Source organism: Myxocyprinus asiaticus, chromosome 1 (assembly GCF_019703515.2).
Source record: "Myxocyprinus asiaticus isolate MX2 ecotype Aquarium Trade chromosome 1, UBuf_Myxa_2, whole genome shotgun sequence".
Taxonomy (NCBI): Eukaryota; Metazoa; Chordata; class Actinopteri; order Cypriniformes; family Catostomidae; genus Myxocyprinus; species Myxocyprinus asiaticus.
Window position 1 is genome coordinate 24,530,964 of NC_059344.1, and position 27,998 is coordinate 24,558,961.

Sequence of the window (27,998 nt, forward strand, 5' to 3'; positions counted from 1 at the left end):
TCTTCTCATCTATCAACACTGGATAACTTAAGCATTCATCTAATTCTGGTTCAGTAACCCCTCGTAAACCTTATAAGTTTCGTAGAAAAGTTGTAAGCTCACCAGGTCCGACCCTGACATACACTCCATGGACAATCTTATCATGTTCTGTATCATCATAAATTGTAATGTAATGTCTTCTGAAAAACATCTGGATAATTTTTCCATAGGATGATTTATTAAAAAAAAAAAAAAAAAACTGCAGACATGATTCTCTTCTTACACCAGAGCACAGTACTCTCATGCCACTCATTTTGATCAGGAATTTTGCAACATCTTTAAGCACAGAACAAAAACAACCCCCAAAATAAAGCATTCCATTTAGGTAGTATGTCACAAGAGCAAGACCATTAGTTTACTCAGTCTCAGTTCTCAGAGTCAAGACGTTGGGCTCCACTTACCAAGAGAAAACGCTCATACAAAATAAAAATGACAAAGTGAGTGAGGATTAAATATCCTCAGTGTAAAGTCTCTCAGGCATTTGGACAAAGATGTCTTTAGAATATTTCATTCTCCCCAGTGGCTGTGCAGTCTTTACACAAACATCACAGTGAGAGCTTGCAATGACACAGTTCTTTGTACATAAGTCTCCTCAGCTTGGGCATGTCCTGTTGACTGAAGCTGAAGGGCTGACCCAATGCAAGACACTTGCAATACTAGAGAAGAGGTAGATAAAAAAGATAAGAGGTGAATCTTGTTTGTGCAACAGCAGGACTTCTCTAAAAATATGTTTTGATAACTTTTCTGTACTCTTAGTGCTGTGTGGAGTCCAGATTTTGTTGTTTTGGATAAAGAGTATTCACTGAATAAGAAATACTCCTAAATTAAAACTACTGTTGACCTCTGACTGAGAATTATGAAATACTGATAATATTGTATCAATTAATGCATCATGTTAAACACTTCAACCAATACTCACAGTGAATTTTATTCTGGGAAAAAAAAAAATAGCACTGTCTTAGTAAATCTGAATGCTCTCAAGCACTCATAATAATACATGCATGAAGTCTTGCAAGGACAGAGACCACAGGCAATTCTAAAGATGGTGTATATACATACCTGTAGGACGAATGCCCCACAATCACTGTCGTTATTCTGTCTGCCAACATTCTGTAACACAAAAAAGAAGCTCTATTAGTTGTCTTTTAAACATTTGAACAGCTTTAAACAAATACAAAATAAATCCAATTTTACATCAAGCTGTCACAAGCTGCAATGCATCTGTAGTGTCTGGACTCACCATTTTAAAAAAGCCTTTCCACCCTGTGAGAAAATCTCTCTTCTCTTTTATCATAGCTTCTGCCTGGAGGTATTTAAAAATGTGCTATGGAGGAAAAAAGTGAGAAATCCATTCCGTTTTTCACTTGGTGAAGTTCAGTTACATATTACATTTATCTACAAAGATGCTTAATATGGTGTAGTAGAAATTACACAAAGACCCAAAGAAAATTCATGGCATGAGGAGAAAATCCTGTCTGTTTTATGACACTAAAAATCACAGAGAGATTCTTACCTTCGGGCAGCGACGATTAAGGGTTCGCTGAGAATCAAAGTATGTGATGGAGCGCCGTTTAATATCAACTGAAACTAGTGACCAGTGTACTTCTAAATGAATGGGAATCAGTAACAGATCCTTCTGGAAGATGTCCACCTGAAACATGTTTGAACTTTAATATTACTGAAGCGTCTAAATAAAATTGGTACAGACCTTCTTCAATGATCAGCATAGATATCCAATCAGAATAATATCATATAATATGTAATTACATTACATCCATGTACTACATAATTACCCTGTTTACACCTGGTGTTAAGATACATCTCGGGTAATCAGATCACATGTGGTCAGGCGCGACACATTGCTGTTTACACCTGGTGGCTTAAATGTGTCTCCAGTAACCACCTGTGTTCAGATTTTGAGGAGAGAGTCTCTAATTTCATGACGACATACATCAATCACTGTCACTGTGTTACTGCATGATATTAAAGCACAACATAGTCAGAAGACAAAGAACGTGCTAATAAAACCGGCGCACTGTTTCTCCCAGATGCAGCTGAAACTGAATCTAGGCACAAATGTAACAATGCGAGCAGAATTATCTGTCACTTTAGTGGATTTCTTGTACTAACCTGAGCTTCAGATGTGTGTGCTTGTTATCCGTGTCACTGCTTGTTGATATCAAACACACTGAAGAAGACTCGTGAAGTTCTCGAGCTTGTGTATGTATCCACTTTTTCAAATTTTCGGATCTGTCAGTTATTTCCTTTTAAACCGCTTGTAACTGGCAAAGTTTAAACTCTTGTTTTAGCGCTGTGGGTGATTGATAGGTGAGGGGTGGTGTTTCACTGCTGTCTGGGACACATCAGGACGGATTAGCGCTTATACCTCAAATGTGATGTGCGTTTTTACTATCTACATACAGGTATGTGATTTTTGTGATCCGATCACGAAACATTTCGGACCCCATTTCCATCTGTATTTAGTGCTGACCACATGAGATCGGATCACCCGAAATGCATCTTAAAGGGATAGTTCTCCAAAAAAAATGAAAATTCTCTCATCATTTACTCACCCTCATGTGTATGACTTTCTTTCTTCTGCAGAACACAAATTAAGATTTTTAGAAGATAATTTCAGCTCTGTTGGTCCTCACAATGCAAGTGAATGGTGACCAGAACTTTGAAGGTCAAAAAGCACATAAAGGCAGCATAAAAGTTATCCATATGACTCTACACTGCAAACCCTAAAGTTGTCATTATTGTAAAAATCAAATTGTCTGAAGTATTACTTGAAATGTCAAGTTTAACTCAACTATTTAAGTTCATTGAGCTTATTTTTCTTAAAAATCCATAGACTCAAGATTTTAAGTGTTAATAACTCAAACTACTGAGTACAAAATTGAAGCTATGGGGAATACCCACAATCCCTTGCTGCTTGAATTATGTTTCCTTGGTCAGAGGGAACAGATTGGGGAATTTAAATATTTGTTATTAAGAATTCATAGATATTTTAGCTCTTTTGTTGTATTATTTATGCTTTGTTGCAAATAGATGTTTGGTGTAATGTCACCATTAGGGTGATCTGTGTCTCTTTGGTCAAGTTGGACCCTGGTCACACTATCTCAGTTCTCTTTGTGCATGTGCAGCTGAAATGCATATATGCATTTCTGTAAAGAATTATTTAATAACTGACCTAGAATCAGTTATCATCTTTATTTGTGCTGTTGTTTGATCTAAAATTGAATCAATTAAATTAAAATGTACAACAGTAGAAATAACAATATTTAAATTCAAATCTGAGTTAAGTCTACTTGCATGTAGTTAACTCAACTTAAATAGCTAAGTTCACTCTACTTGAAAACCAAGTTAACTGAACTTAAATACTCAAGTTTTATGAGACGTCATTACTCAATGGAATTGAGGGAACGAGTTTACTCAATCAAATGAGTGCAATGAACTTATTAGGGTTTTCAGTGTAGTGGTTTAATCCATGTCTTCTGAAGAGATATGATAATTGTGGCTGAGAAACAGATCAATGTTTAAATCGTTTTTTTACTGTGAATCTACACTTTCACATTCAGCCACCTACTGGTCAAGGCTGGTCAAAGGTGGAGATTTATAGTTAAAAAAAAAAACAAAAAAAAACTTAAATATTTATCTTGATTTCTAACCCACACCTATCATATCATTTCAGAAGACATGGATTTGACCACTGGAGTCATATGGATTACTTTTATACCACCTTTATATCCTTTTTGGACCTTCTGAGTTCTGGCCACCATTCACTTCACATTGCGAGAACCCACAGAGCTGAGATATTCTTCTAAAAATCTTCATTTTTGTTTGGAAAAAAAAAAAAGGAAAGTCATACACATATGGGATGGCATGAGAGTGAGTAAATGATGAGAATTTAAATTTTTTGGTTAACTATCCCTTTAATACCAGCTGTAAACGGGGTCAATATGATCTTACGTCAATATAATGCAATAAGATGCAAGTTTACAGTTTTCTTACATTCTTTGTCCACCGTTTTACTCCATCATAACCTTTGGTCCTCAACTTGTCATAAAAGAAACTGTTGAAGAAGTGCACCTAAAAATTAAGGTGAGACAGATACCATTAGACAGCATCTATGTGTAGATTACAAAACATTGTTACTGAGGGTCAAACAGGTTTATATGGCAGAATTGTTAGAGAAAGGAGTAACAGTCACCTTTTCAGGCACTGAATCCATCACAAGGTCTCCATACATGTTCATGACCTTAAAATCAGATGAAGGATCAGAGTGTGCATTAGGCAGGACTGAAAGGAGCAGTAAAATGAAAATAAGGGCTGAAAAATAAGGGCTAAATAATGCAAGGGTCAAATAACCAAACTTGTGCTGCAGTTGTTGCATAACTCAAAACTGACCTGGTCATTGAGCCAGTTCTGTCCATAGAGGGTGCTAAGATCATCCATCGTGAGAACGTGACGCTTGTAATTCACCCGGAACCCTTTCACAATGGCCGTCCCTGATGACCTCTGACAGGACTGGATTAAATGTTGCACACCTACTTTCCTGTGGCACATGGTAAAGAAAAAATATATGTAGCTTTGCTTCTAAAGAAAGATGTTTGTGGTTTAATTCTCAGAATTTCTATAACAGTGCTGCTGTTTGTGGTGCATGATCAACGCCATACTGTTAAAAAAATAAAGTGAATTTGAGGTTGTGCATGTGCAAGACCTGTGAGGCTGGGAGAAGTCCTCGTTGAAAATGCTCTTGAGTTCCTCAACAACATCATCTGTATGTATAGGAATTAGACTTCCATACTTTCGAAGGTATTCATCAAGGAGACCTGGGGAAAAAAAAAATAATGCGTGAAGTACTACTACAGAGTTTAGGACACTTTCACCCATTCTAGCACTAACCTGTGAAGAAATTCAAAGAACTGCATAAACAACACTATCTTGATATTTTTTGAAATCAGGTCTAAACAAACCAAGCAACAATCTGAAACATTTCCTATGTAGCTGTAACCCACTCTGGACAGTATTATCAAATTTAATCACTGGAATGCTTTCTCATTACCCTAGGAGATATTAAGAGAAGGTCTTTTTTTGTGGCTAATACAGAACACTTATTAGTTGTAGATCTTGTAAAACCAGAGAGCTACCATGGACATAATTCCTGTGCTCTTCTGTGAGAACCATCTCCACCTTCTGAGCAGTAGGCTTCGCAAGAATAGAAAGATATTCCCGTCGTCCACTGAATGCTGAATTTGTCTGAGAATCCCCATGATAACCATTGAAACCACAGAACTGGTTTTCTGTTGAGAGAGAACAAACATAATATAATGCAGTTTTGACTAAAATTCTACTCATTTTTTTAAGAGGAAAGACAATGTCTATTTCACCTGTCTGTCCATCGCTTGTTGTCTCCAAACCTATATTGTTACGATCCTGGTCTCGTCTCTTGCAGGCATTAAGGCTATACTGGCGCCACCTCTTTGCCCGTCTATACCCTAAGGTGCCAACCCACTGTGCCCGCTGTCTCCATGTTTTCCAATTCTGCACAAGCCGGTTACGCAGGCCTGCACTAGAACGTAGCCTCCGCCAGCGCTTCAGCCTTTGCTGTCTAAGCCCATGAAGCCGAATCTGGATGGGATTCTCAGGAAAGTCTCTGGCTTGGAATCTGACCTCTGAATCGTGTGAGGATGCCTGGTGCTGGTTATAATCAAGCATGATTTGTGGCTTTGATTCAGATGGCATTTGCCAGTTTTCCACGTCATCTTTCTCCTCCCATGGAGCACATTCAGAATCCATCTCTTCCTCATCTTGTTCTTTTTCCTCATTCTCATCAAATTCAACTTCATCAATCTCTACCGGTTCTATGTAGTCTCCGGACCAGACCCTCTCCTTGTGAGCTAATTTGAAGTGTATGGGGCTGGTGGCATTGGGAGGGGAGTTTGGATCCATTAGACCACCTCCCATGCCCCCAACACTGCTGGCTTCCTGGCTCACTGTCAGAGAGAGTTCCTCCTGCCAGCGGTTCTGGGCCAGGCTTCCACCGCTGTCTCTCATAGTCCACTGGCAACCTGCTACCTGCGCCAGCTCGCAGCCTGCAACAGTGAAAGTTTGCATTTGTGTAGAGTTAGTGCCCTGCATCTTCGGTTGCAAGCAGATAAGTCACATAATTAGGCTATATGATCTATATTACAGTATATAAAAAGCAATTACCGACCCAGTGTTGTTTGGCAAATTGAATACATGTTAGATAAGCAATACGTTTTTAGTCTCAACAATAGTGCATTTTACACACTGTTCTAATTTGTTTTGTTTTTTTGTTTTTTCAATAAAAAGCCTCAAATACAGAGGAAATAGAAAAAGTTCCATTAAAAGCAATTATTAGACATTCACATTAAGCAGCTGTGCGTCTGTGTACCAAAGGTGATTCATTAGATTTGCACGTATATTCATGCTAAATCAGCGGAAAACATATTTCACACCTAGATGTCTAAACAAAGCCTCTATTATTAATCTAGGCGACCACACGTCTGAAGTGTGTTTGCAATTAGGACGTACATAATAGACAGAATAATGCTTTTGTAGCTCAGGCATGTGCAGATTCGTTGATTAGCTGGCTAGCTAACAGCGACGTCACATCGCGCATCCCTCACAGTCTCTAAATAATGCCAATATTTCACTCACCTTTCACTAGCAGTTTTACAGTAATATTAGTTGAAAACTAACACACACGGCAGCGTTGCCTTTATTTTCCAGGAAATTGGGGTGCATAAACCAAATTGTGCATTTCGAGGATTTCCACCTCATTCAATGACTTCAGTCGCGTTCTTTAGACGAAAGCGTAAACACTCGCGCAGCGAGTTCCAAACCCCGCCCCCCCACTCAGGCGTGCAGACACACATCCGTCGGACACTAGGTGGCGCTATTGAGAACAAAACAAACAAAAATCACATTTTGGGCCATCTTTCTTGAACAGTAAGGGCTAGAAACAAAATTATTTTTTCCTCTGATTCCTCTGTCAGATGTTTGCTCCGCCCCTTAATTTTCCCGCTGTTTTGGATTGTTTGAAACAAATTCTAAACGACCACTGGAACCAAACCAGGGCAGAAAGATTCAGCAGAGTCCCAATATGAAAAGTTATAAAAGGAATTTTTAACTTTTCATTGTCAAAACGTACATAGTGGCCACTTTTACCAAAATGGTTATAAATTTTGAACTTATTGACATCTATCATTATGTTTCAAAAGATATGGATTCAACCACTGAAGTCGTATGGATTAATTTTATGCTGCCTTTATGTGCTTTTTACAGCTTCAACTAATTTAGTTTAGGCAGGATCTATTCTGTCAGTTTGTATTATTTGGCATCCACTGGATCATTTCTGCCAATTCTGATTATTTTGGTTATTTCTTCACATGTGCTTGGACCCCGATGATTGCCGCTTGCAGCTATATTTATATGTGTATATTCAATGTATGTAAAGTTACATATTATCAATTTCTATGTTTTCTAAGTCTTTAGTTGCTATTTATGTTTGGATTCAAGCTAACGTGTTCATTTCAATCATTTAGTTACATTTAAATGGCTTTTCCTTCTCGTCAATGGTATATTTCCCCTCCAGTCTTTCCTAATCTATTATTACTGGTAAAGATCTTAAGAGTGACACACGACAGATAATGAAGTACCGACCGCATACTTCTGAGTCATAACATGATGGGAAGGAAGAATACATGTCAAAAATTGCACCAGTCAGGACAAAACAAAACAAAGATTCAGTCTTTCAAATACAGCACACAGCTGACTCAACAAACTGATTCACAGTAGGTGGGATTTCCCCCCAGAATACAGCTGTTAATTATCTGCTATATTTTATTTTATTTATTTATTATTCATTTACATGTCAAGAACAATAAACAAAGATCAAACATCTCACTGATGTACACCGATCAGCCACAACATTAAAACCACCTGTCTAATATTGTGTAGATCCCCCTCGTGCCGCCAAAACAGCGCCAATCCTTATCTCATAATAGCATTCTGAGATGATATTCTTCTCACCTCAATTGTACAGAGCGGTTATCTGAGTTACCGTAGACTTTCTCAGTTTGAACCAGTCTGGCCATTCTCTGTTGATCTCTCTCATCAACAAGGCGTTTCTGTCCACAGAACTACCACTCACTGGATGTTTTTTGTTTTTGGCACCATTCGGAGTAAATTCTAGAGACTGTTGTGTGTGTAAATCCCAGGAGATCAGCAGTTACAGAAATACTCATACCAGCCCATCTGGCACCAGATGTGGCTGTGCTGTTTTGGCAGCAGGAGGGGGGCCTACACAATATTAGGCAGGTGGTTTTAATGTTGTGGCTGACTGGTGTAAATGTGCCATATTTAGACAATATGGCTAATTTCCATCTGCTATCCCTGGCAAGATTGATGTCAAAGGACAAAATGACAATAAAATACTTTCTATGCAGATCTTACATTCTATGTATTGATGCCCACTATTATACATAAAGCTTGCAAAGCTTTATCTGTGTTTATTTGGTTTAAGTTAAATTTATGGTGAATGAACAATACTATGGATTGTGCAGTACAGTAACTGCTGCGTTTCCATATAGTTAAAATCACCTAACCCTTTCTAATTCAATGAGACCATTAAAAGACTTTCTAATGTAAATAACAAGGGTATAAAAACCCTTATGACCTGATTGAATTAAGCCCTCATAGAGTCCCTCTCATTAGTTTTTACATAGCCATCATTCAAATAAAATAATTATAGTTTCTATACAATACAGTGGGGAATGCATACACATTCCATAGACCACAAACATTATGCTAAAATATATACTCCATTGTTAACAAGGAAGTATTTTAAGTGATTTTCATCCTTATGATAAATTGGGTTGTTGTTTTTTTAAATGTAGGTTGGCAATTAGTAATGTTATACATGATTTTATGTGAGCAAGAGCATTTGCATATGTGTGTGTCTTTGTGACAAGAAGAAAGATCATAAATATCCAGTCAAACCGGAAAGACAGGATAAGAGAGGTGTGACTAAGGGGCACTGGGAAAAAACAGTCTCTGATGCAGGATTTTACGTAATCCAAACGTGAGAGTTCCTTTATACTGAGTGGACAAATAAAATAATTTCACACCCATTTATTTTAATTTGTCATGAAACACTTGTTCACATCCTTGTTTTGCCAACACATCAAAGAATGTGTATACAGAGTCACAGTGGCGGGCCATGCATTTAAAGTCTAGGCCTTCAGTGTGATTCAAGCCATTAAGAAAATACCGTTTCTCAATGAATAAGACACCATATGTCTTTGGGCATCATACATTATGTCGCAACTAACTAATAATACCAACTGACATTTTAAAAACACGTCCACGCATGAAAGCCAGAACTTGAAACTTAATGCTCAAGCAAGCCTAATTTTAACTACAGCATGACTGTATTGTGAAATGAACGTCTCCCAAACAGACATTCAAAAATCATAATTTTTCATATGAATCTACCAAGGAGGTCTATAATACCTGGAAAAATCTATCTGATAATATTTGCGATTTAAATGTTGCTTGCAATAAATTTTGTTTCGTCAGGGTACACGGTTATGCTGCGTTCCATTCAAGTTGGATGTGGGATATTCCTACTTGATATCTCCGACCATAAATGCATTCCATTCCCCGACATTCGGAACTGCAACGCTCCCGTTAGCTTAGCAGGGGTTTGACTCTCATTAGAGATGTCTCCTAGCAACTGATAAACAATGCTGCAGCGCTAGCATTTGTGCTTCAGGTGTACGATTATCAAAAGAGATTATAATGTTTTATACACCTGTTTCTGCAGGCGTTTGTTAAACAAGCTTTAATATCACGTAATGTGGAAACGAACTTATTTACTGATATTACTCAATAAAGTGAATGTTTATCACTTAATTTGTATATCTCCCTGAGTGTCGACATGTTTGTGTGCCCCTGCATCTCGGCGAGTTGAGCATTTCTGCTCGAGTCTACAAGTTGTAATTCTGACATAAAGATGCATTCCATTGCACTTTTCCTAGCAGGAAGTTGTAAAATCCGACTTTCCGAGTTGAATGGAACACAGCACTACTTTTCAAAACTTGATCCGACACTGAATGCTCCAGCAGCCTAATTTACACTTAGAAAATTCCTGATGTTGCTATCACAATGCAAAAAGCACTTACCAGTTTACTTGGAAGTGAAAATCAGTCCTCCTTTCCTGTTTAATAAATTAAGCAATCACACAGTCATGCAGAACATCTCGTGTTTTTAAATCTATAAGGATCTCTTTCTCGACTCGTCAGCAAGATCAAGATCAAGGAATAAATTCTGACTGGATAAACTTTTCGTTTTTCTCTATTTGTTTATAGATTAATTAAGAGTGGAAAGCGATTAAAAATACATAGGCAAAAAGGTGATTGAGAATGAAAGGATAATTTTTATAAATATTTATTTATTTGGCATGTTAGACCAGCAAAGACTCTGCTGGCCCTGAGAATCCGCCACTGCAGAGTCAGTTATGTATGCCTTCTGTGGAACATACATTTAATAAGTATTACCGCAACCAATAAAGTCAGTGGATGTCAAGATTGCATTTGTCCATAGACACATAAGAATAATTTTGTAAAAAGTTGCACATTCTGTCTCACAAGGCTAGCACTGAACCTGACTAAAGTGTAGTTCATTATCATTTAGAAGTATGTATTAATATCATATTTTATAATTATGATGGTGAATAAAGAAGGCAGTGCCCAATGCTTTTAAGGAATGGGGGTGCAGCATATGCATCCTAACACTGTGAGTACAACATAATAAAATGTGACAGAGGGATTATCAGCTAAATTAATTGGCATAGAAATCTACATAACAATCAGATGTGAAAAGACAGGACTGTATGAGCAGTAGTCAGATATATACAGTATGATCTAATAGAGGACATCAATCCAGCAGGTGTAGAGGGGGAAATTTTGGTGCTAAGGGTGGAGATTCTTAGAACTGCGGGAGGCGGAGGAAGTGAAGAGTTCAGTCAGTCTATGGCTATAAAATCATTGAAAAAAGTTAGACTCGCGCTATTAATACATGTTCATGTAAAACTATAAACCACAGACGACTGATAGAGACTGAGGTGAATGAAAATTAGATTGAATGTTTTAACGTGAAAGTCTGAACTCACTGACAATGAAGGACTTATAATGGACTTCTTATACCTGGAGCGTCTTTTGTGTACAAGCTTGAAAAAGTGACTCGACACCGAGGAAAAACATCGATCGTTGACTTGTAAGTATAAGCTTTTGTTTGAACATTTACTTCAAAGCCCAGTCTATTTAAATGTGTTTAACTCCTTTTTCACTGTACATCTTTACATCGCCGTCTCTAAGTACAATCATAATTTCAAGCTTGTTGACATTTCCTGGATGCACGTGCAGAGTGCTAGATGGTGCTAGGAAGTGTAATCGATCTTGAAATCATGATCGTCAAAGAGACCGCTGATGTCAAGATGCACAGTGAAAAATGAGTTTTATTTTGGTCTGTTCTCACCCTAAACTGATTGGATTACTTCAGAAGACATGGATTAAACCGCTGGAGCTTTATGGGTTACCTTTCTACTGCCTTTATGTGCTTTTTGAATCTTGAAAATTTGGTCAACATTCACTTGCACAGTATGGACAAACAGACATCATATCTCCATTAAAATATCTTAGTTTGTGTTCTGCGTTAACACAAGTCAACTGAGGTTTATAAGGATGAGTAAATGATGAGAGAATTGTAATTATGGGGTGAACTATTCCTTTAATAATGAGCCACTGTTGCACCACATACTGCCTTTAAGACTTTCAAAAATGTTTTTAATGTCTTGGATTACCAGAACGCTGTAGGATTATCTGTCTAATCTCTCAGTACACACCCAGTTTCAGAGGAGCTATGTATCCACTATAAACAGAAACAACTGAGCACTGCTTTTCAAACAAACTGGCTCGTGATATACAGTACAGACCTGAAAGTTGTTTAAAGGCAGGAATATAAATGATACTCTATTTGAACAGTGATATTCTGTTAGAATTGAAAAATTAATATTTTCTCTTACCATCCTCACGTGATATTCCGGTTAAATTCTTCTTTTTATTATTATTATTATTATTATTATTTTTTTGCATGGTCAGTGATTGCAGTAACACTGTAGTTCTATAGTACTAGTTTAGGATTTGGTTTACAGACCCTATAAACTAAACTGTGGAGCTTGAAGTTTCAAACGGTGTCTCTTTTCTTGTCATACGGTGTGTGGACTTTGCGTGTGTAGTTTTGGAGAATACTATTTTGAGTTAACTGCTCAGACTAGCCACCATAGTTTGATACCTCTCTGGCTGATTATTCACTAAAGGTCATGTGTCTACTCTTTGTTGGCCTTTTTGTTGTCATGGTTCTTTAAATGTGGGATTGCTGAGAACCCCTAGTAGCTTAGTCCCCTTGTACACATGCTGATACAACATTCATTGGGAGTTTCATAGTTATGTGAATGACAAAGTACTTGACAGACAAAAATGTTAGGTTTGATCCTACTCTTTGCATATCTTCCCAACACTTGCTTTTTCTCAAGCTATGAAACCGTTATAATGGGATTTCCTGGCCAACCCAAACATGTTTTGATATTTTAGAGAGGTATTCAGTGCTGCCACAGTCATTCATAACATACAGTAATTGCTTTATGAGTTTGATTGTGCTGAGCATTAATCATTCTCTTTTACACACATTCCAGAAGTATTAGTTGGCCACATTCCTCTGAACTCATCAACTCACTGAAAAAAAAGTGGTTGTTTGGTTTATAATAACCACTGCTTCCTCAATTTTGCACCTCTTTAGACTTGTTGTTAACATGCAGGGTGTGACTAGTATGTATTTTGCCCTATTCTGTACTGTACTCTTTTCTCACTTTCCTCTCTTTCCTTGTTTTCTTTTTCTTCTTCTTGTCTGTTTTCTCTTCTAAAAGGAATACATTTTTAGCTATTGAGGGCACTGTGAAATAAAAAACAATTAATTGAAAAACACCGTTTTATTTAATATTTTACATTATGTGTAACGATATTTGTGTGGGAACAATTTATTTAGGGTAGCGTGTGCTTTAAGAGGAGTACACAGCTCTCAGCTCCCTCTTGTTTGTTTGATTGCCCACTGACTTCGCAGCAAATTCTCTGCAGGCATCCATAGCAACCCAGTGAGGCCTCTTATTGTAAGGAACAACAAAATGTCTATTCAGAATGGATATTTAAATACATTTAAAATATGTATGGACCATATTAATAGAAGGCATGGGCATTCTAAGTACTCATTTTGTAGTATTCTAACACACGCACACAAAAAAACAAGTAATCAGTTACTTGAAATTTAGAATTTAAGATTAACCTTTAACATTTGAACTCGTGCTCATCCCTAATTACAAGTTTCTTGGGAAACAGTTTTTTGTAATTTCTTCCTCTATCTACATATATCTTATTGCTCTATTTGACCAACAGGTACAGGGTTGCTGTGTGACAGTGTAATAATGATGGATCATGACACTCAGTGGCTGTATCAGCTCCTTGCTGAAGTGCAGCTGGAGAGATTCTACCTAAGGATGCGCGACGGACTCAACGTGACACGTATTGAGCACCTGAACTATGTTAAAGATGCAGATCTTGAACATATTGGCATTAGTAGACCAGGTTTGTCTTGTAAAGCATTTTACTATTTCATCATCATGTCATTTGTTTTAGATGGCTTTTTTTTTTACTTGAGCAGACAAATTCTAAACTCCAACATATCCTTACAGTGGTGAAAATGATGATTCTGATATCATTAGTACTTTTATATAATGTGGTTTGTGTTAGTGTATTAGTTCATTGTTTGAATCATCTTCTTAGTTTTGTGGTTATTGTTCCTTCAGTTCTGATGAATCTGATTATTGTTTGTCGACAGGACAGCGACGATTATGGGAAGCTGTCAAAAAATTTAAAACCAACAGGCGACCACGGTCAGGTGTGACCAAGGTAGAGTTTTTCACAACTTAACAGACCCTCTCTGTTTATGAATTATCTTAATATACAAGCCTACCTGATCTGTCGATCATTACTGGCTTCTTATAGGTTTTCAGTGGTCGCACCCCAGAGGGAAGTGACCAGTTAAATGCTGTTGGACCCAGCCAGAGGCCGGACACAGGGCATGCTCTCACCTGCCTTATCCAGGATAGTGAACTGATCTTTGGGGAGAGGCTGGGCTCAGGCTCCTTTGGGGTTGTTAGGAAAGCAGAATGGCACACGCCAACTGGACGAGTGGTGAGTTGGTTTTATCTTGAGTGACCAAATGCTCCATCACAGGAAATATGAGGTCCTGAAGTGCAATAACTTACTAGAACGATCCTCCTTTCAGTTAGTAGTACTCTGTTAAGTGTTTAATGTTCCTAGTATTTGTTCCTGGTTTCAAGAAGTTCATGTTTTTTGTCAGTTGGTTTATTCACTTTTTACTTTTTTTTTTTTTTTTTACTTTTCTTTTTTATAATAACACACAAAATTAGACTAAATAAAGAGTAAATTGAAGCCAGTGTTTCTTGCATATTTGATATTGCCTCCATTCTGGTATTCTAAGGAAAAAGCATCTGGATTTTCAACATACTAAAGCAAACATTCCAAAGGAGATGTTGGGTAGAATGTTTGCCTCAGTCACCATTCACTTTCACTGCATTTATTTCCTATTCAATGAAAGTGAATTGTGACTAACATTCTGCCATACATCTCCTTATGTGTTCCACAGAGGAAAGTAAGTAATACAAGTTTAGTGACCTTTAAACATTGCACTGGGGTTCAGACAATAAACATAACCTTGAATGTTTGCTTTAGTATGTTACAGGGATTTAATAGGTTTTTAACTACACACCAAATATGAGTAGCATGCTTAAACATAACAAACTGTTTTATTGTTTTCCACTTTTAAGCTGCCGGTAGCAGTGAAAACCTTGAGGGGTGACACATCCAGGCAGGTACACTTGGTGACTGATTTCCTCCAGGAAGTGACGACCATGCAGTCTCTGGATCACCCTAACATTATACATCTCTATGGTGTTGTCCTTACTCAACCACTTAAAATGGTGATCTTAACTTTTTGTCTAAAATTCTATTCTTTACTAATGTACCTGATTCAGATTCTTTGGTTCTTTATGCATGTATGTATAAACAACTCATTACCTTTCCACACCCTGTTTACTAGAACTTTATAAAACCATAGGGGAAGACCTTTGTTTCAGTTCCAGATTTATTTTTAAATGACATAACATTGCTAGAAAATTTCACTGTATTGTACTTTGTGCAAACACTGCAATCACAGTAGTCTGTTTTATTGCTTTATTATTTCTCTTCAAAATCATTTATTGCATAACTGCTTTTGAATTCTAGCAATTCGTTTTTAAAATGTAACAAATGGGGTGAAATAGATTATTAATGCGCTATTAATGCAATAACAATAATGTTATTGTTTAAAGATGTAGAGGAATTTGCAGAGCTGGTAATGCTTGGTAATGACAGATGACGTAATAACGCTTTCATGTTTGTTTATCAGATAACAGAGCTGGCTCCTTTCGGTTCTTTATACGACACACTACGCCTACGTCAGGGAAAATATCCTCTTTCCCGTCTCTGGCTCTTCAGCACACAGATTGCTGCAGGTATGGAGTATTTAGAGTCCAAGCGCTTCATCCACAGAGACCTTGCGGCCCGGAACGTGCTCTTGACTGCTAGAGAGCAAGTGAAGATCGGAGACTTTGGATTGATGAAAGGCTTGGATCAGGACAGGGACCACTACGTCATGACGGCACACAGACCCATCCCCTTTGCATGGTGAGAGACTGGATGGAAGTGCCATAAAAAGCATTTTTTTGTAGAAACCAATAAATAGAAACAATGAGCTTACTGAAGAGCTGTTGTCACCATTAACTGCATAAATGTGGTATTTTGTGGACTGGGATATTCATTTCAGCCTCTCTTTCTTCCTCCGTGTAGGTGTGCTCCTGAGTGTTTATGTGTAGGTTCTTTCTCTCATGCCTCAGATGTCTGGAGTTTTGGTGTCACGTTGTGGGAAATGTTCACTTATTGTGAGGAGCCCTGGATGCGGCTCTCTGGCAGGCAGGTTAGTCACCTATGCTAAATGTTCCATGTCAATAGTGAGACAGTGCAAAGAATTAAGATGTGAAATGAACTAATTAAAAATAGCATCAAATTATCTACAATGACATGCTATTGTTCGGTTTCCACCACTGTCTCTACTAAGGACTTAATTATGTGGGTTGTGTTTTGTATAGATCTTGTATCGTGTAGAGCGGGGTGAGCGGTTGGTGAGGCCTCCAGACTGTCCACAAGAGCTGTATTCTGTGATGCGTAAATGTTGGGCCTACAATTCTACTGACCGACCGACCTTCTCACAGCTTACCACCATGGTAGCAGAGGTCAGTGTTTCAGATTTGTCACTCTAAGAACCACCCACTCTCCACACTTTCTTTTTGTTCTTGCTTGCTATTAAGGGGTGGGTTTATCAAAATATTTGATATAAAAATAATCATCTGTTCCTATATAGCTTTAGATCAGGGCACCATACAGAGACTGGTTAGGGTCATGAATGACCTTCTCGTCAGGGCTGACTCGGGAGGCTGCAGCGTCTTAGACCCTGTTTACACCTGGTTTTAAGATGCGTCTCGGGTGATCTGATCACATGTGGTCAGATGAGACACATCACTGTTTACACCTGGTCGCTTAAATGTGTCTACTGTGACCACTTGTGATCGGATTTGGAGATGAGGGACTCCGTTTCATGACAACATACATCAATCACTATGTCAGTGTGTTACTGCATGACATTAAAGTGCAACAGTCAGAAAAGACAAAGAAAGAGTGAAAAACAGCACGCTATTTCTCCCTGATGCAGCTGAAATTTAATCTAAGCACAAAAGCAACATTCCAAGCAGAATTGTCTGTTATTTTAGTGGATTACCTGTATTAACCTTAGCTGCAGATGTTCGTGCTTCTCATAAGTGTCCCTGCATGTTGATTTCAGACACGCTGAAGAAGATCTGTGAAGTTCTCCTGCTTGTGTGTGTTTATGCTTTTTTAGATTATTCGATTGGACTTTTTTCCCTTTTAAAGCCACTCGTAACCGGCAAAGTTTGAACTCCTGTTTTAGGGCAGCGGTTGATTGGCAGGTTAGGGGTGGCGCTTCGCTGCTGCTGAGATGCATTCAGGACAGATAAGCGTTTACACCTCAATTGTGATGCATTTTTGACCACATTCATATGTGGTTTTTGTGAACTGGTCACAAAAAGTTTTAGACCCCGTTTAGACCTGTATTTAGTGCTGACCACATGTGATCGGATCACCTAAAACTCATCTTAATAACAGGTGTAAAGGGGGTCTTGCTAGACCTTAGTGCTGCATTTGATAGAGTTTGTCTCAGCTCTTTAAATATTGCTTTTACTGCCTAGAATGTTTTGTTTTATGCTGTGGTGTGTGCATCTTGATTTTTATTTAATTATTTGTTTGATGCACTATTGTTTTATTGTTGTTTTCCTGAGCTCATAGCGCCTTGGGCTTGAGGAATGCGCATTACAAATAAAATGTATTATTATTATAATTATTATTATTACAAGTGAAGTGCCCAGCAGTGACCAGTTGTACAGAATACACCGATACAAATGGAGGACATACTGTGTGTGTAGGCTTTGTAATCAGAAGTTCAATCCGTCCAAAAGAATAAGTACAGATTATTTCAGAGACTTAAATCAAAAACAAAGTAAACTATACAGTTTGTGGATATCTAGTTTATTTGCTACTAAGTGCCTCAAACACACAACTATATATATATATATTTATACACATACACACACACACACACATTAACCACATACACACACCTATGGCGATGAGTTGACTCCAAGCAAGTTGAGAATATCGATAAATGCTAATCCCAATGTGTAATTTTCATTATCTATGTGAATGTTGAAGTCACCAACAATTAAATCTCTATCCACAGTAGATCTGATAGAAAATTAGCAAATTCACCAAGGAAATCAGAATACGGCCCGGGTGATCTATATACTGTAGCAAGGGCAAAAGACGACAGAGATTTTTTTAACTGGATCTGATGGTATCACATTTAAGCATTATTGGTTCAAAGACTTACATTTATATCCTGTCCTCTGAGTAACACCAAAAACTACATTGTAAATTGTAGCAACACCTCCTCCTCGACCCTTCAGACTAGGCTCGTGTTTATAACAATAACATGGGGGAGTAGATTCATTTTAACTAATATATTCATCTGGTTTAAGCCAGGTTTCAGTCAAACAGAGCGCATCTAAACTATGATCTGTAATCATTTCATTTACAATTAGTGCTTTGGTAGAAAGAGATCTAATGTTTAGTAGCCCAACCTTTATATGATATTTATCTTCAATATTTGTTGTTATTTTCATGTTTTACCTTGAGCAAATTTTTTCTAAATGATTTAGTGAGGGGTTTGTGTTTGGTAGTTCAGGGAACACAAAGTTTCTATATGATATCTAGGTAATACAGTCTCTATATGTTGTATTTTATGTGACCTGTGTGACATCTCAAGGCAGCTAGCAGATGTTCGGATTACCCAGTTAGTCAGATACTATCACTATTAAGACTATGAGCCAAATTACTGGAGAGGAGAGCGGCACATTCCCTGGAGGGATGGAGTCCATCTCTCTTTAGCAGGTCAGGTCTACCCTAAAAACTCTTCCCATTGCCTATAAATCCTGCTATTCTCTCCGGACACCACTCAGACATCCAGAAGTTCAGTGACACTAATCTACTATAAACCTCATAACCACAATGAGCAGGGAGGGGGCCAGAGCATATAACAGTGTCTGACATCGTTTTTGGAAGTTCACACACCTTTTTAATATTATCTTTAGTGATCTCTGACTGGCGAAGCCGGACATCGTTAGTGCCGACATGAATAACAATTTTAGAAAATCTACGTTTAGCATTAACCAGCACTTGTTAATTTGATCGGAGTAGTTTTCAGTTACCAATGCCATTGTAGAAATTCACTATATACTGTACAGTAAATCAGGATTAATTTAATCCATGAATGAAAGTGTTCATTTACAGGGCAGTTACTGAGATTAAGCCGTAGTATTCAGCTGGTCATGTGATGCTAACATGGCTGCCCCCATGCTCCATATAGAATAAAACTTATTTTACAAGGTTACTGATTTGACTGAACTCTTCATCTCACATGAGTGGTCATGATTTTATACATATGTTTCAACAATACTATTTCTTTAGAAGTAAAACTTTTAAAAATTACTAAGTGCACCTTTAATGGAATGGTATGCAGAAAATGTTCCTTTTTCCTGAAAGATAGCACTGAAATAAGTGTCCTGAGATATCACACCGGTCTCTGTGATAGAGAGCGCTATATTGCTACTGTTGTGTTAAACAACCGTGAGAAGACGCAATGCTGCACTACTGTTCACTGACAGTCTCAACACTTATCTTTGGAGGGCTTAACAGTTCAGTCTTATGGAACTGCTGATTTTCTACTTGTGCTTGCCAGTTTTATGTGTAATATGCATCAGACATTCAGTACTGTGGCCGGTTTGTGGGGTGCCGTCTGAGGCTGAGACCACTCAGTCCTAAACTAAGTATCAAATGCTTAGTCTCATCAATACATACAGCTTCTTGTTGAGTATATTACAATACAGATTTCCCCTATTGTCTGTTATTTTATATTGGCCAAAATGTTTCTAGTACAGTGTGTTGATTGTGAATGTACTATGAACATATGAACTGCAACCATGAACATGATACACATATTAGATCTATTTTCCTTCCCATTTCTTCTTCTTAATTGTACCTTCTTTTTAACTTATTTTTCAGGCACAGCCTATGGAAGTTCGTGCAGTGAAAGACTTCACAGAGCCCAGAAAACTCTCGCTGCAGGCGAATGATCTAGTGACCGTAATAGACCATGGGTAAGACAGGGGGGAGGGAGGCAAGAAAGATAAAAGAAAGTGGGTAACCGTTAACCTGCACCCTTTAGCATAGCAGCATTCCATTCAAAGTTTAAAACAAAGGAAGTAAAATAAAACAGGGAAGCTAAATAGTGCTTTGTGATTGTCCTCAGACTCTACAAAATGGACTGTCTTTTGATTTCTGTATTTTCTGTGCTCTTCTTTCATAGGCTGGAAATGACTGAGTGGAAGGGGCAAAACCAGAGAACTCTAAATGTTGCCTGGTTCCCCCCTGCGTTGACGGTCGCCTCTCTTACATTAGTAGGTATGGTGACTTGTTCTGGTCCTCGTCCTGGTCCTGGTTTGATCTCTCCCCCTCTTAGAGGTAGTCTGATGCACACTGGTCATGGAGACACTGACCCAGGACGCAGCTGGGGGACCCCAGAACGAATAGATGGGTGAGTGACATATTTAAATGAAGTTATAGGCCCCGTTCACACCTGTTATTATCATCTGTCTCGGTTGATCCAATAACAAGTGGATGGCAGTAAATACAGGTGTAAACGGTATCACTCAAACCACATTCAGTGGTAGTCAGAAATGCAGACGAACACTTTACATGTATTGTAAACGCTAATATGTTCCAGACAGTTGTGCATAACTTTGGATGGCTTTAAAAAAAAACACCATTTGGAAAAAAAAAAAAATGGGAAAAGCCAATACAAATACAGTACATGCACACGACTTCATGGACCATGCGCCTGGCTACATGCAGCGACACAGCTGAGCTAACTGTCTGCTAAATCAAAAAATCAGTTTAACTAGTTCTATATATGGATTATAGGAACAAAGGCACAATTTTTCAAAAGACAACTGTAAAGCTATAGGCTCTCACCTTTACTGTTTTATTTGTTAAAGGGTTAGTTCAACCAAAAATGAAAATTCTCTCATCATTGACTCACCCTTATGTCATCCCAGATGTGTATGACTTTATTTCTTCTGCAGCACACAGAGATTTTTAGAAGAGTTTCTCAGCTCTGTGGGTCACTGAATGCAAGTGAATGCTGGCAGAACTTTGAAATTTAAAAAAGCATATAAAGGCAGCATAAAATAATCCATTCGACTTAAGTGGTTAAATCCATGTATTCAGAAGTGATATGAAAATATGAAAGGTGTGGGTGAGAAACAAATCAATATTTAAGTCCTTTTTTTACTATAAATCTCCAATTTCATTTTTACTTTCACATTCTTTGTTTTGTTTCTTCATGCATATCTCCACCTACTACCACACCAATCAGATTGCTTCTGAAGACACGTGTTAAACCACTGGAGTCGTATTGATTACTTTTAAGCTGCCTTTATGTGCTTTTTGGAGCTTCAAAGTTCTAGCTACCATTCATTGCATTGGATTGACCAACAGAGCTGAAATATTCTAAAAATCAAGTCATACATATCTGGGATGACATGAGAGTGAATAAACGACTTTAAGCTCTTAGTGGTTTTTTTTTAATTAAGGCCTTAAATTGTCTCAAGAAATATCTCAAATTATAGCAAAATGTCTTAAATGTATGATAAAATGGAAATAAATGTTATAAATAAATACAGGACTCATTTCTGGTTGTTTTAAAGTAGCCTGACATTTTTGCATAAATTATTTCCTTATAGGAATGTTTGTAAATGTGTGCATCGTGTCATTTTTCAGCCCCGGAAGTTGGAGGATCCCATTAGCAAGAGAGATGGAAGGCTCCAATCTGAAGAAAATGGCAGGTTAGAACCTACGATATACTGTAACAAGTTACCTAAATGATCAATTTTTACTTGATCTAACCAATAAACATGACTTTTGTTAGTGTAACATACAAATAACATTTTAAATAGATTAAAAGCATTTTAGACTTGAATAAAACCAGTTAATTTAGGTCTTACCACATGAAGCACATTTTTTTAGGTTACCTGACAAAATATTTTTTTCAGAGTATAAAACATTATCATATGAGTAGCAAGACCTGAACTTACTAGAAAAGAGGTTATGAGTGGCTACTATTTTATGATTTGTTTAATCAGCAGTGTCTCATTGTGTCTTTCTATGCTCAGGCATGTCAAGGAGTCTGGAGTCCGTCCTTGGTGGTGCACAGGTCAAAGGTCGAGCTGGTGGGAGTGCAGCTCAAAGAACCGATAACCGCAGACCCATGCAAGGACAACTGGTCCAAAACCACTGCAGATTTAGTGATGTTGTCATCACACCTCCACGGCCAACACCCCCCAACTTCAAATGCATCAAACCCCTGATAACGTTCCATGATCGGAGACCGGGAAACCCAGACACTGGTGCCTGGATCCCTCCAACTCATTCACACCTACAGCTACAGTTCCAAAACCAACCACAGCAGCGGTGTTTAGTGGCTTACAACCTTGCCAGAATGGCCCAATTGGCCTGGTCAAGCCCTCAGTTAGATCATGGCCTTAAGAAAGAGAAGGAGAGAGAGAGCGAACGAGAGAAAGAAAGAGAGCGGGAGAAAGCAAAGGAGAGGTACCCACCGCAAATTGACAAGGAGGCGGTCATAGCACAGGTATGCCAATTTCTTCTTACCTTTAGTCTTCTTTATGATTCTGATTTGCATAAATATCAAAGTATGTAACGGAATAGAAATCTTATTCACTTGCAAAACCTAAAGTACCTTGCTGAAAAGACTGGTCACCAGAATATGTTTTGGATGTTGGTGTGCTGGTGTCTCCATTATGCCTTTTAACTACAGTAGCTTTACCTGCAATTGGGACGATGCTTAAAAGTTCACCCAAAAAACAAAATTCTCTCATGATTTACTTGCACATCTGGGATGGCTTAAAGGTATTACTTTCCTTCTTCAGCAGAACCGAAATTAAGAATTTTATAAGCCCATTTACAATGCATGTAAATGTTTGCCATCAGTCTGCTGGCTGTTTGACTGTCCAAAAGGCATATTTAGGCAGCATAAAAGTAATCCACATGACTCCAGTCAATCAATTAATGTCTTCTGAAGCAAATCGATACATTTGTGTAAAAAATAAATAGATAATTAAAACTTTATTAACATCTAAAAATCGCTTCCTGCCAGAAGTTTACGCATCACGTTACCGTTGATTACACGTAATCGCTATGGCACGTTCATGCGAGAAGTCAGAAGCGCATGCTTTGTTTACAACAGAGAAACGAACGCCACGTTTTAAAGTTAAAAACGTTTTAATTATCAATTTGTTTCTTACACAAACCTATCAATTTGCTTCAGAAGACATTAATTGATCAACTGGACCAGAGTATGTGAGCGGAGCAGAGTGGAAGCGGAGCGAGGAGTTGAGCGGCATGATTTTGCCTGGAGCGAGGAGCGGTGTGGCAGACAAGCCTCTTGTTCATCGGAAAGGAGGAAGCGGGAAACGGGTTATCAACCAAAAAGACTTCTAATAAACACAACACAACTTAAAACTGCTTTTCAGCATAACCAAAACACACATCGATCGACACACACACACATCTCTGTGTGTCTCCCTCTCTCCCTCTGTCGTCTCCAGCTCCTCCTCATCTCTTTCTCCTGCTGATTGGGGCAACTCAGCTCCAGGCGTGCATCCTCATGGCCCGGCCACGTCCTCCTCCTCATCCTCACACTCTCACTTCAAGAGTGCTCCACTAATGCTCCATCATGGGCACAGCACCTGTTAATAGCCCTTAATGTAGTAATTCACCACATGTTAAGCAGTGTTAAACACTAATGGCATGTTTGTATAAAAAAAATAAAAAAAAAATACAAATTTAAAATCTTGGTAATGTTCAACCTCCAGCGCGAAAGTTACTTTCACTTTCAGTGTTCACGCTCCCTATTATTGAGTTAAGCTTGCGGTAAAGCTTTATATATATCTCCCCTATTAAATATTTTGAATAATCATCTCATCATTCTAATCTAATGCATCGCAATCTTAACTGTAGGCTATTATGTCCCACATTAAATAGGATTGAACTATTAATGACCTAAAACACCAACTGAACTAATCAATATGTTAATATTGCATAGTTTGACTTTAATCGATTGCCATCAAAATTTATTTTAGTGCCAAAGTCTAATTTATGCATTATACATTTGCAGATGAAGAAGCTCAGCAAACACGAACAGAGGTAGATTTAAAATCTTAAAAAAATTCGAAAGCTAGTATTTCTAAAAGTGAACTCTGCATTAGACATATAGTTTCAATAGTCTTGTCTAGTTTTGATGAAGAAAAAAAACATTCTGAGAATGTAATTTTTTCATTCACAGAATTATAGGGCAAGATTAAATAAAAGTGCATTAATAGAAAATAATAGGCAATAATTAGGCAATAATACATCTAATAATGTTTTTTTTTTTTTTTTTTTTTGGTAATTTGATTTGATTTAATGTTTTGTTTTCATTCTGGTAATTCTGAAATCTGGGAGGATTTCTCTAATTCAGGAGTGAGGAGCAGGAAATTGACAACCCGGAGTGGAGCTGGAGTGGAGTGATTAAAGAATGCTTTGAGCTCGGAGGGGAAATTGTTGATGCTCCGCTCCACTCCACTCACATACTTTGTTTTGGACCGTCTGATAGCCAGCAGACTGAATGCACCCGTTTACTTGCATTGTATGGACAAACAGAGCTGAAAATTGTAGGGGGGCAACTGTATTATACCTTATGTCCCCTGTACACAAAACATAATTTGCTGTTTTAATATTTGCGGACATGCAATTTTTTTAAAGACAACCAAAGATTCACCAAATTTTAGTAAAAATGTAAATTTAAAAATATATAAGCAAACAGGCTCATGACAAATGTTTCAATTAGTCAATACACCCTAACATTCTGGTTTTACACACAAACTTTAAGCCATGTTGTCATGCTGTTCTTTAGAATGACTAATGCAGTAAATTTCTTGGGTAAAATGAATGATAGCCTACATCAAGATTTTAGATTAGAATATAACCGGTAGGTTGTAATCAGCATGTACAGGTCTTGTAAATGGTCACCATTTCCTTTAAAAAAAATAAATAAAAAAATAAATAACATTTTAACAAATAACAAAATAACAAGTAACACAGCACTAAAATGTCAGAGGTGTCCAAGTATTCATTAATTAATTAATTCAATTAAAGTGTAAGTCATACATACAATTTACAATCTTTAGAATGTTATTTAAAAAATTACACAGTGTTTAAGATAGAACATGCAAGGCAGTTGCATTGAACACTTGGACACCAGTGATGTTTCAGCACAGTGTGTGGACTTTTCAGATGATCTCTTATTAGCCATAAGCTAATATTTTAATAAATATTGAATTAAAATTAAAATTTAGGGGGCCACTGGGGGGGCCTGGCCTATTGGCATGGGGCAATGCAACTGCAACCCTCCCATGCATTCGAACAACAGCGAAGTACCGCCTATTGACCTGTCAATCAACGAATGCGCTTAAACAAGAGTTTTAAACTTTGCCCGTTCTGTGCGATTATGAAAGGAAATAATTGGAAAACGTGCATATATACATGAACAAGACCTTTACGAAACTTCTTCAATGTGCCTGATATCAACATGCAGTCATACAGATAAGCACCCACATCTGATGCTCAGTTAATACAGGTACTCCACTAAAATAACAAAAATTTTGTTTTAAATGTTTTTCTTTTTTTAACTTATTGCACATTATCATGTAGTAACACACTGACATAGAGCTTGATGGATGTCATCAAGAAATCCGAGACCGTCCCTATGAAATCAGAACACAAGTGGTCAAAAGAGACCCATATTACGACCAGGTGTAAACGGTGATGTGTCTTGCTTGTCCACTTGTGATCGGATCGCCCAAAACTCATCGTAACAGGTAACGTGTAAACAGGGCCATTGATTGATCATCTTCACCAGCTGGTGCATAATCTAGACTAGCACCAAACTAGCATAAACCAGCATGGAAATGTATGCTGGCGTAAACTGGTCTTTTCAGGAGGGTAATCAGCTCTTTAATGCGGTTTGGTAATATGACGAATGATAATTGGTCAGATTCAGGAGGCGGTACATGGAGTGACCAGTGAAGAGGTTCAGAAAGCTCTGCATCGCAATGACTGGAATCCTACACAAGCTGAACAACAGCTAAAGGTAAAGAGAATAACCTAATTCACTCAAATTTATTCTCCTTAAAGATATTTATTTTTTTGCAATACCATGTATAAAATGACCTTACTACCTTGAAATAGGTGTCCTGTTTCTGTGCCCTAGACTATTTAATGATCATAATACAGTAAGGGAAGAGCCCACACTTGTTTAGCCAATCAGAGAACGCTCTCTGCCTCTATTGTTTGAACAAGTTCAAATTTTCTGACCTTGGCTGGGCTGACATGTCTTTGGCTTGCGGTCTAATTCAGTGGCTAAGTCTTGTGAAAATGAAGCTGACAATGTTTATGGCACTTATAACTTCATTCATTGCAATACTTTTAGACATTCTTTTGTCTTTGTTTTACGTTATAAGACAGACCAGCTGTATTACATGAATCAGTGCTCTCGTGATGAATGTCAAAAAATCCTGGTTCGTTACAACTGGGACCTGCAGCATGCTGGCTGTTACCTCATTCGACTGGTCAAAGACAGAACCAGAGAGGCTGCACTAGAAAGATAAGAAAGAGCTTAAAGCAAGACTAAGTGAACTATGAAGATGTCAGGAGGATCAATGGTTCATCATCACAGAGGATTTGATGCTTCATATCACTGAATTCTGTCAAGCGGTCACAAAAATCCAAGACGCCTTAAAACTTTCCTACTGTGAACAATTTTCAGACCACCTCCAATTTTGCGGGTGTGAAACAATTTATAGTGACTCTATGTGTTGCCCCTAGTGTGCTTGATGATTCAATTGATGACATCAATGAAGCCATTTTCAGTTGTATTAGGGGCCCAGAGGTGCAGTTTTGGTTCAAAAAAAATAAAAAATAGGCAGAATAATTTTCACTAAACTCAGAAATTGCCTTTTTTTTTTTTTTTAGATGCCATTCCAGTTTCCATTGTGACTGTTTATTGTCCACTTACAATGTTTTGTATGCATATAGATGTGAAAATGTATCTGCTAATTTCAGAGAAACTGTATTTAAATGTATATGTTGAATTTGTGTGTATATATATATATATATATATATATTGTGTTTGTAGCTGTTTAATAAAGTAACACATTTTTATAAATGTATATTTTTGATGATCATCATACAATAATTTATGGCAAGCATTGTTGCTTTCTCATTGGAAGCATACCAGGTAATAGAAAATGCAATGCTGAATATATCCCTAAAAATACATGTGGCAGTTTTCACAAATGTTGATTCACTAAATGAATTCACTAAAAAGCAAATCAGACATTTGTAGCCCAATATTTTGTTCTGTTCCATGATGCTGGGATGGAGAGGGAAATTATAAGGTTTCTTGAGTCTATTATATGTGTGGGTATCTCCAGCGCAGAGCATTAGTTTCTGTCTGTTTTGCATTCTCACTCTGAAAACCATAAAATGTTTCTTGCATTACAGACTGTGACGAAGAGGAGGGCGTGGCTGGGTCATGTCGATGCATGGCCGGCACTGAATCAGCTGATCCATGGGAGAGCGAGATAAAGGGGAGCCGAAGGCTGGAGAGAGAGAGAGATGCATGCGGCCGTGCTGCATATGTGTTTGTCTTATGTTTTATGTTGTTTTAAGTTTATTTATACTGTTCAGCCAGTTCCCGCCTCCTTGCAGATCCTTGAACGGTTAGGGAGGGAGGAGGGTGCGCATTGTCACGGCCCGGCCACGCCCTCCTCTTTGTCACACAGACCCACCCATACGACTACAGCTCCTAAAGGGCTAATAGGAACTAGGCAGATTAAAGCACACTTTTAAAATTTGGGTTTGTACTCTTCCGTTATCCTTAACTATTTGAAACTC

The 27,998-nt window shown here is 37.8% G+C and overlaps 2 protein-coding genes across 3 annotated transcripts; one reads left to right on the top strand and one right to left on the bottom strand.

Moving 5' to 3' along the window:
- Positions 1 to 205: 205 nt before the first annotated feature.
- Positions 206 to 6,883, bottom strand: LOC127446690 (sentrin-specific protease 3-like). The gene is made up of 11 exons (XM_051707832.1): positions 6,727 to 6,883; positions 5,433 to 6,137; positions 5,193 to 5,345; positions 4,763 to 4,874; positions 4,450 to 4,597; positions 4,253 to 4,300; positions 4,054 to 4,131; positions 1,553 to 1,690; positions 1,280 to 1,363; positions 1,099 to 1,149; positions 206 to 695 (listed from the first exon to the last, which is right to left on the bottom strand). Exons 2-11 carry the CDS (start codon positions 6,097 to 6,099, stop codon positions 585 to 587), a joined length of 1,590 nt encoding a protein of 529 aa, XP_051563792.1. The 5' UTR covers positions 6,100 to 6,137; positions 6,727 to 6,883; the 3' UTR covers positions 206 to 584.
- A 4,230-nt stretch (positions 6,884 to 11,113) lies between these two features.
- Positions 11,114 to 27,575, top strand: LOC127438481 (activated CDC42 kinase 1-like). Of its 2 annotated transcripts, none has more exons than XM_051694223.1 (14): positions 11,114 to 11,346; positions 13,578 to 13,766; positions 14,020 to 14,090; positions 14,187 to 14,375; positions 15,032 to 15,184; positions 15,652 to 15,929; positions 16,092 to 16,218; positions 16,391 to 16,534; positions 19,992 to 20,086; positions 20,296 to 20,523; positions 21,768 to 21,832; positions 22,160 to 22,635; positions 26,098 to 26,193; positions 26,564 to 27,575. In XM_051694223.1, exons 2-14 carry the CDS (start codon positions 13,607 to 13,609, stop codon positions 26,708 to 26,710), a joined length of 2,229 nt encoding a protein of 742 aa, XP_051550183.1. In that variant the 5' UTR covers positions 11,114 to 11,346; positions 13,578 to 13,606; the 3' UTR covers positions 26,711 to 27,575. The 2 variants fall into 2 exon arrangements, with proteins under 2 accessions (XP_051550183.1, XP_051550107.1); XM_051694147.1 differs by lacking the exon at positions 11,114 to 11,346 and adding an exon at positions 11,655 to 11,729.
- Positions 27,576 to 27,998: the final 423 nt, after the last annotated feature.

Bases quoted from the DNA above. Each gene is read 5' to 3' on its own strand.
- LOC127446690 (XM_051707832.1), bottom strand. From the start codon at position 6,099: ATGAGAGACAGCGGTGGAAGCCTGGCCCAGAACCGCTGGCAGGAGGAA. The intron at 4,598-4,762 runs GTCTTGCACATG...CATGTGCCACAG, and splicing joins GACTTCTCCCAGCCTCACAG to GAAAGTAGGTGTGCAACATT. The intron at 4,301-4,449 runs GTCAGTTTTGAG...TCTGATTTTAAG, and splicing joins AGAACTGGCTCAATGACCAG to GTCATGAACATGTATGGAGA.
- LOC127438481 (XM_051694147.1), top strand. From the start codon at position 11,660: ATGGGTTACCTTTCTACTGCCTTTATGTGCTTTTTGAATCTTGAAAAT. The intron at 14,091-14,186 runs GTAGAGTTTTTC...GGCTTCTTATAG, and splicing joins CACGGTCAGGTGTGACCAAG to GTTTTCAGTGGTCGCACCCC. The intron at 15,930-16,091 runs GTGAGAGACTGG...TCCTCCGTGTAG, and splicing joins AGACCCATCCCCTTTGCATG to GTGTGCTCCTGAGTGTTTAT.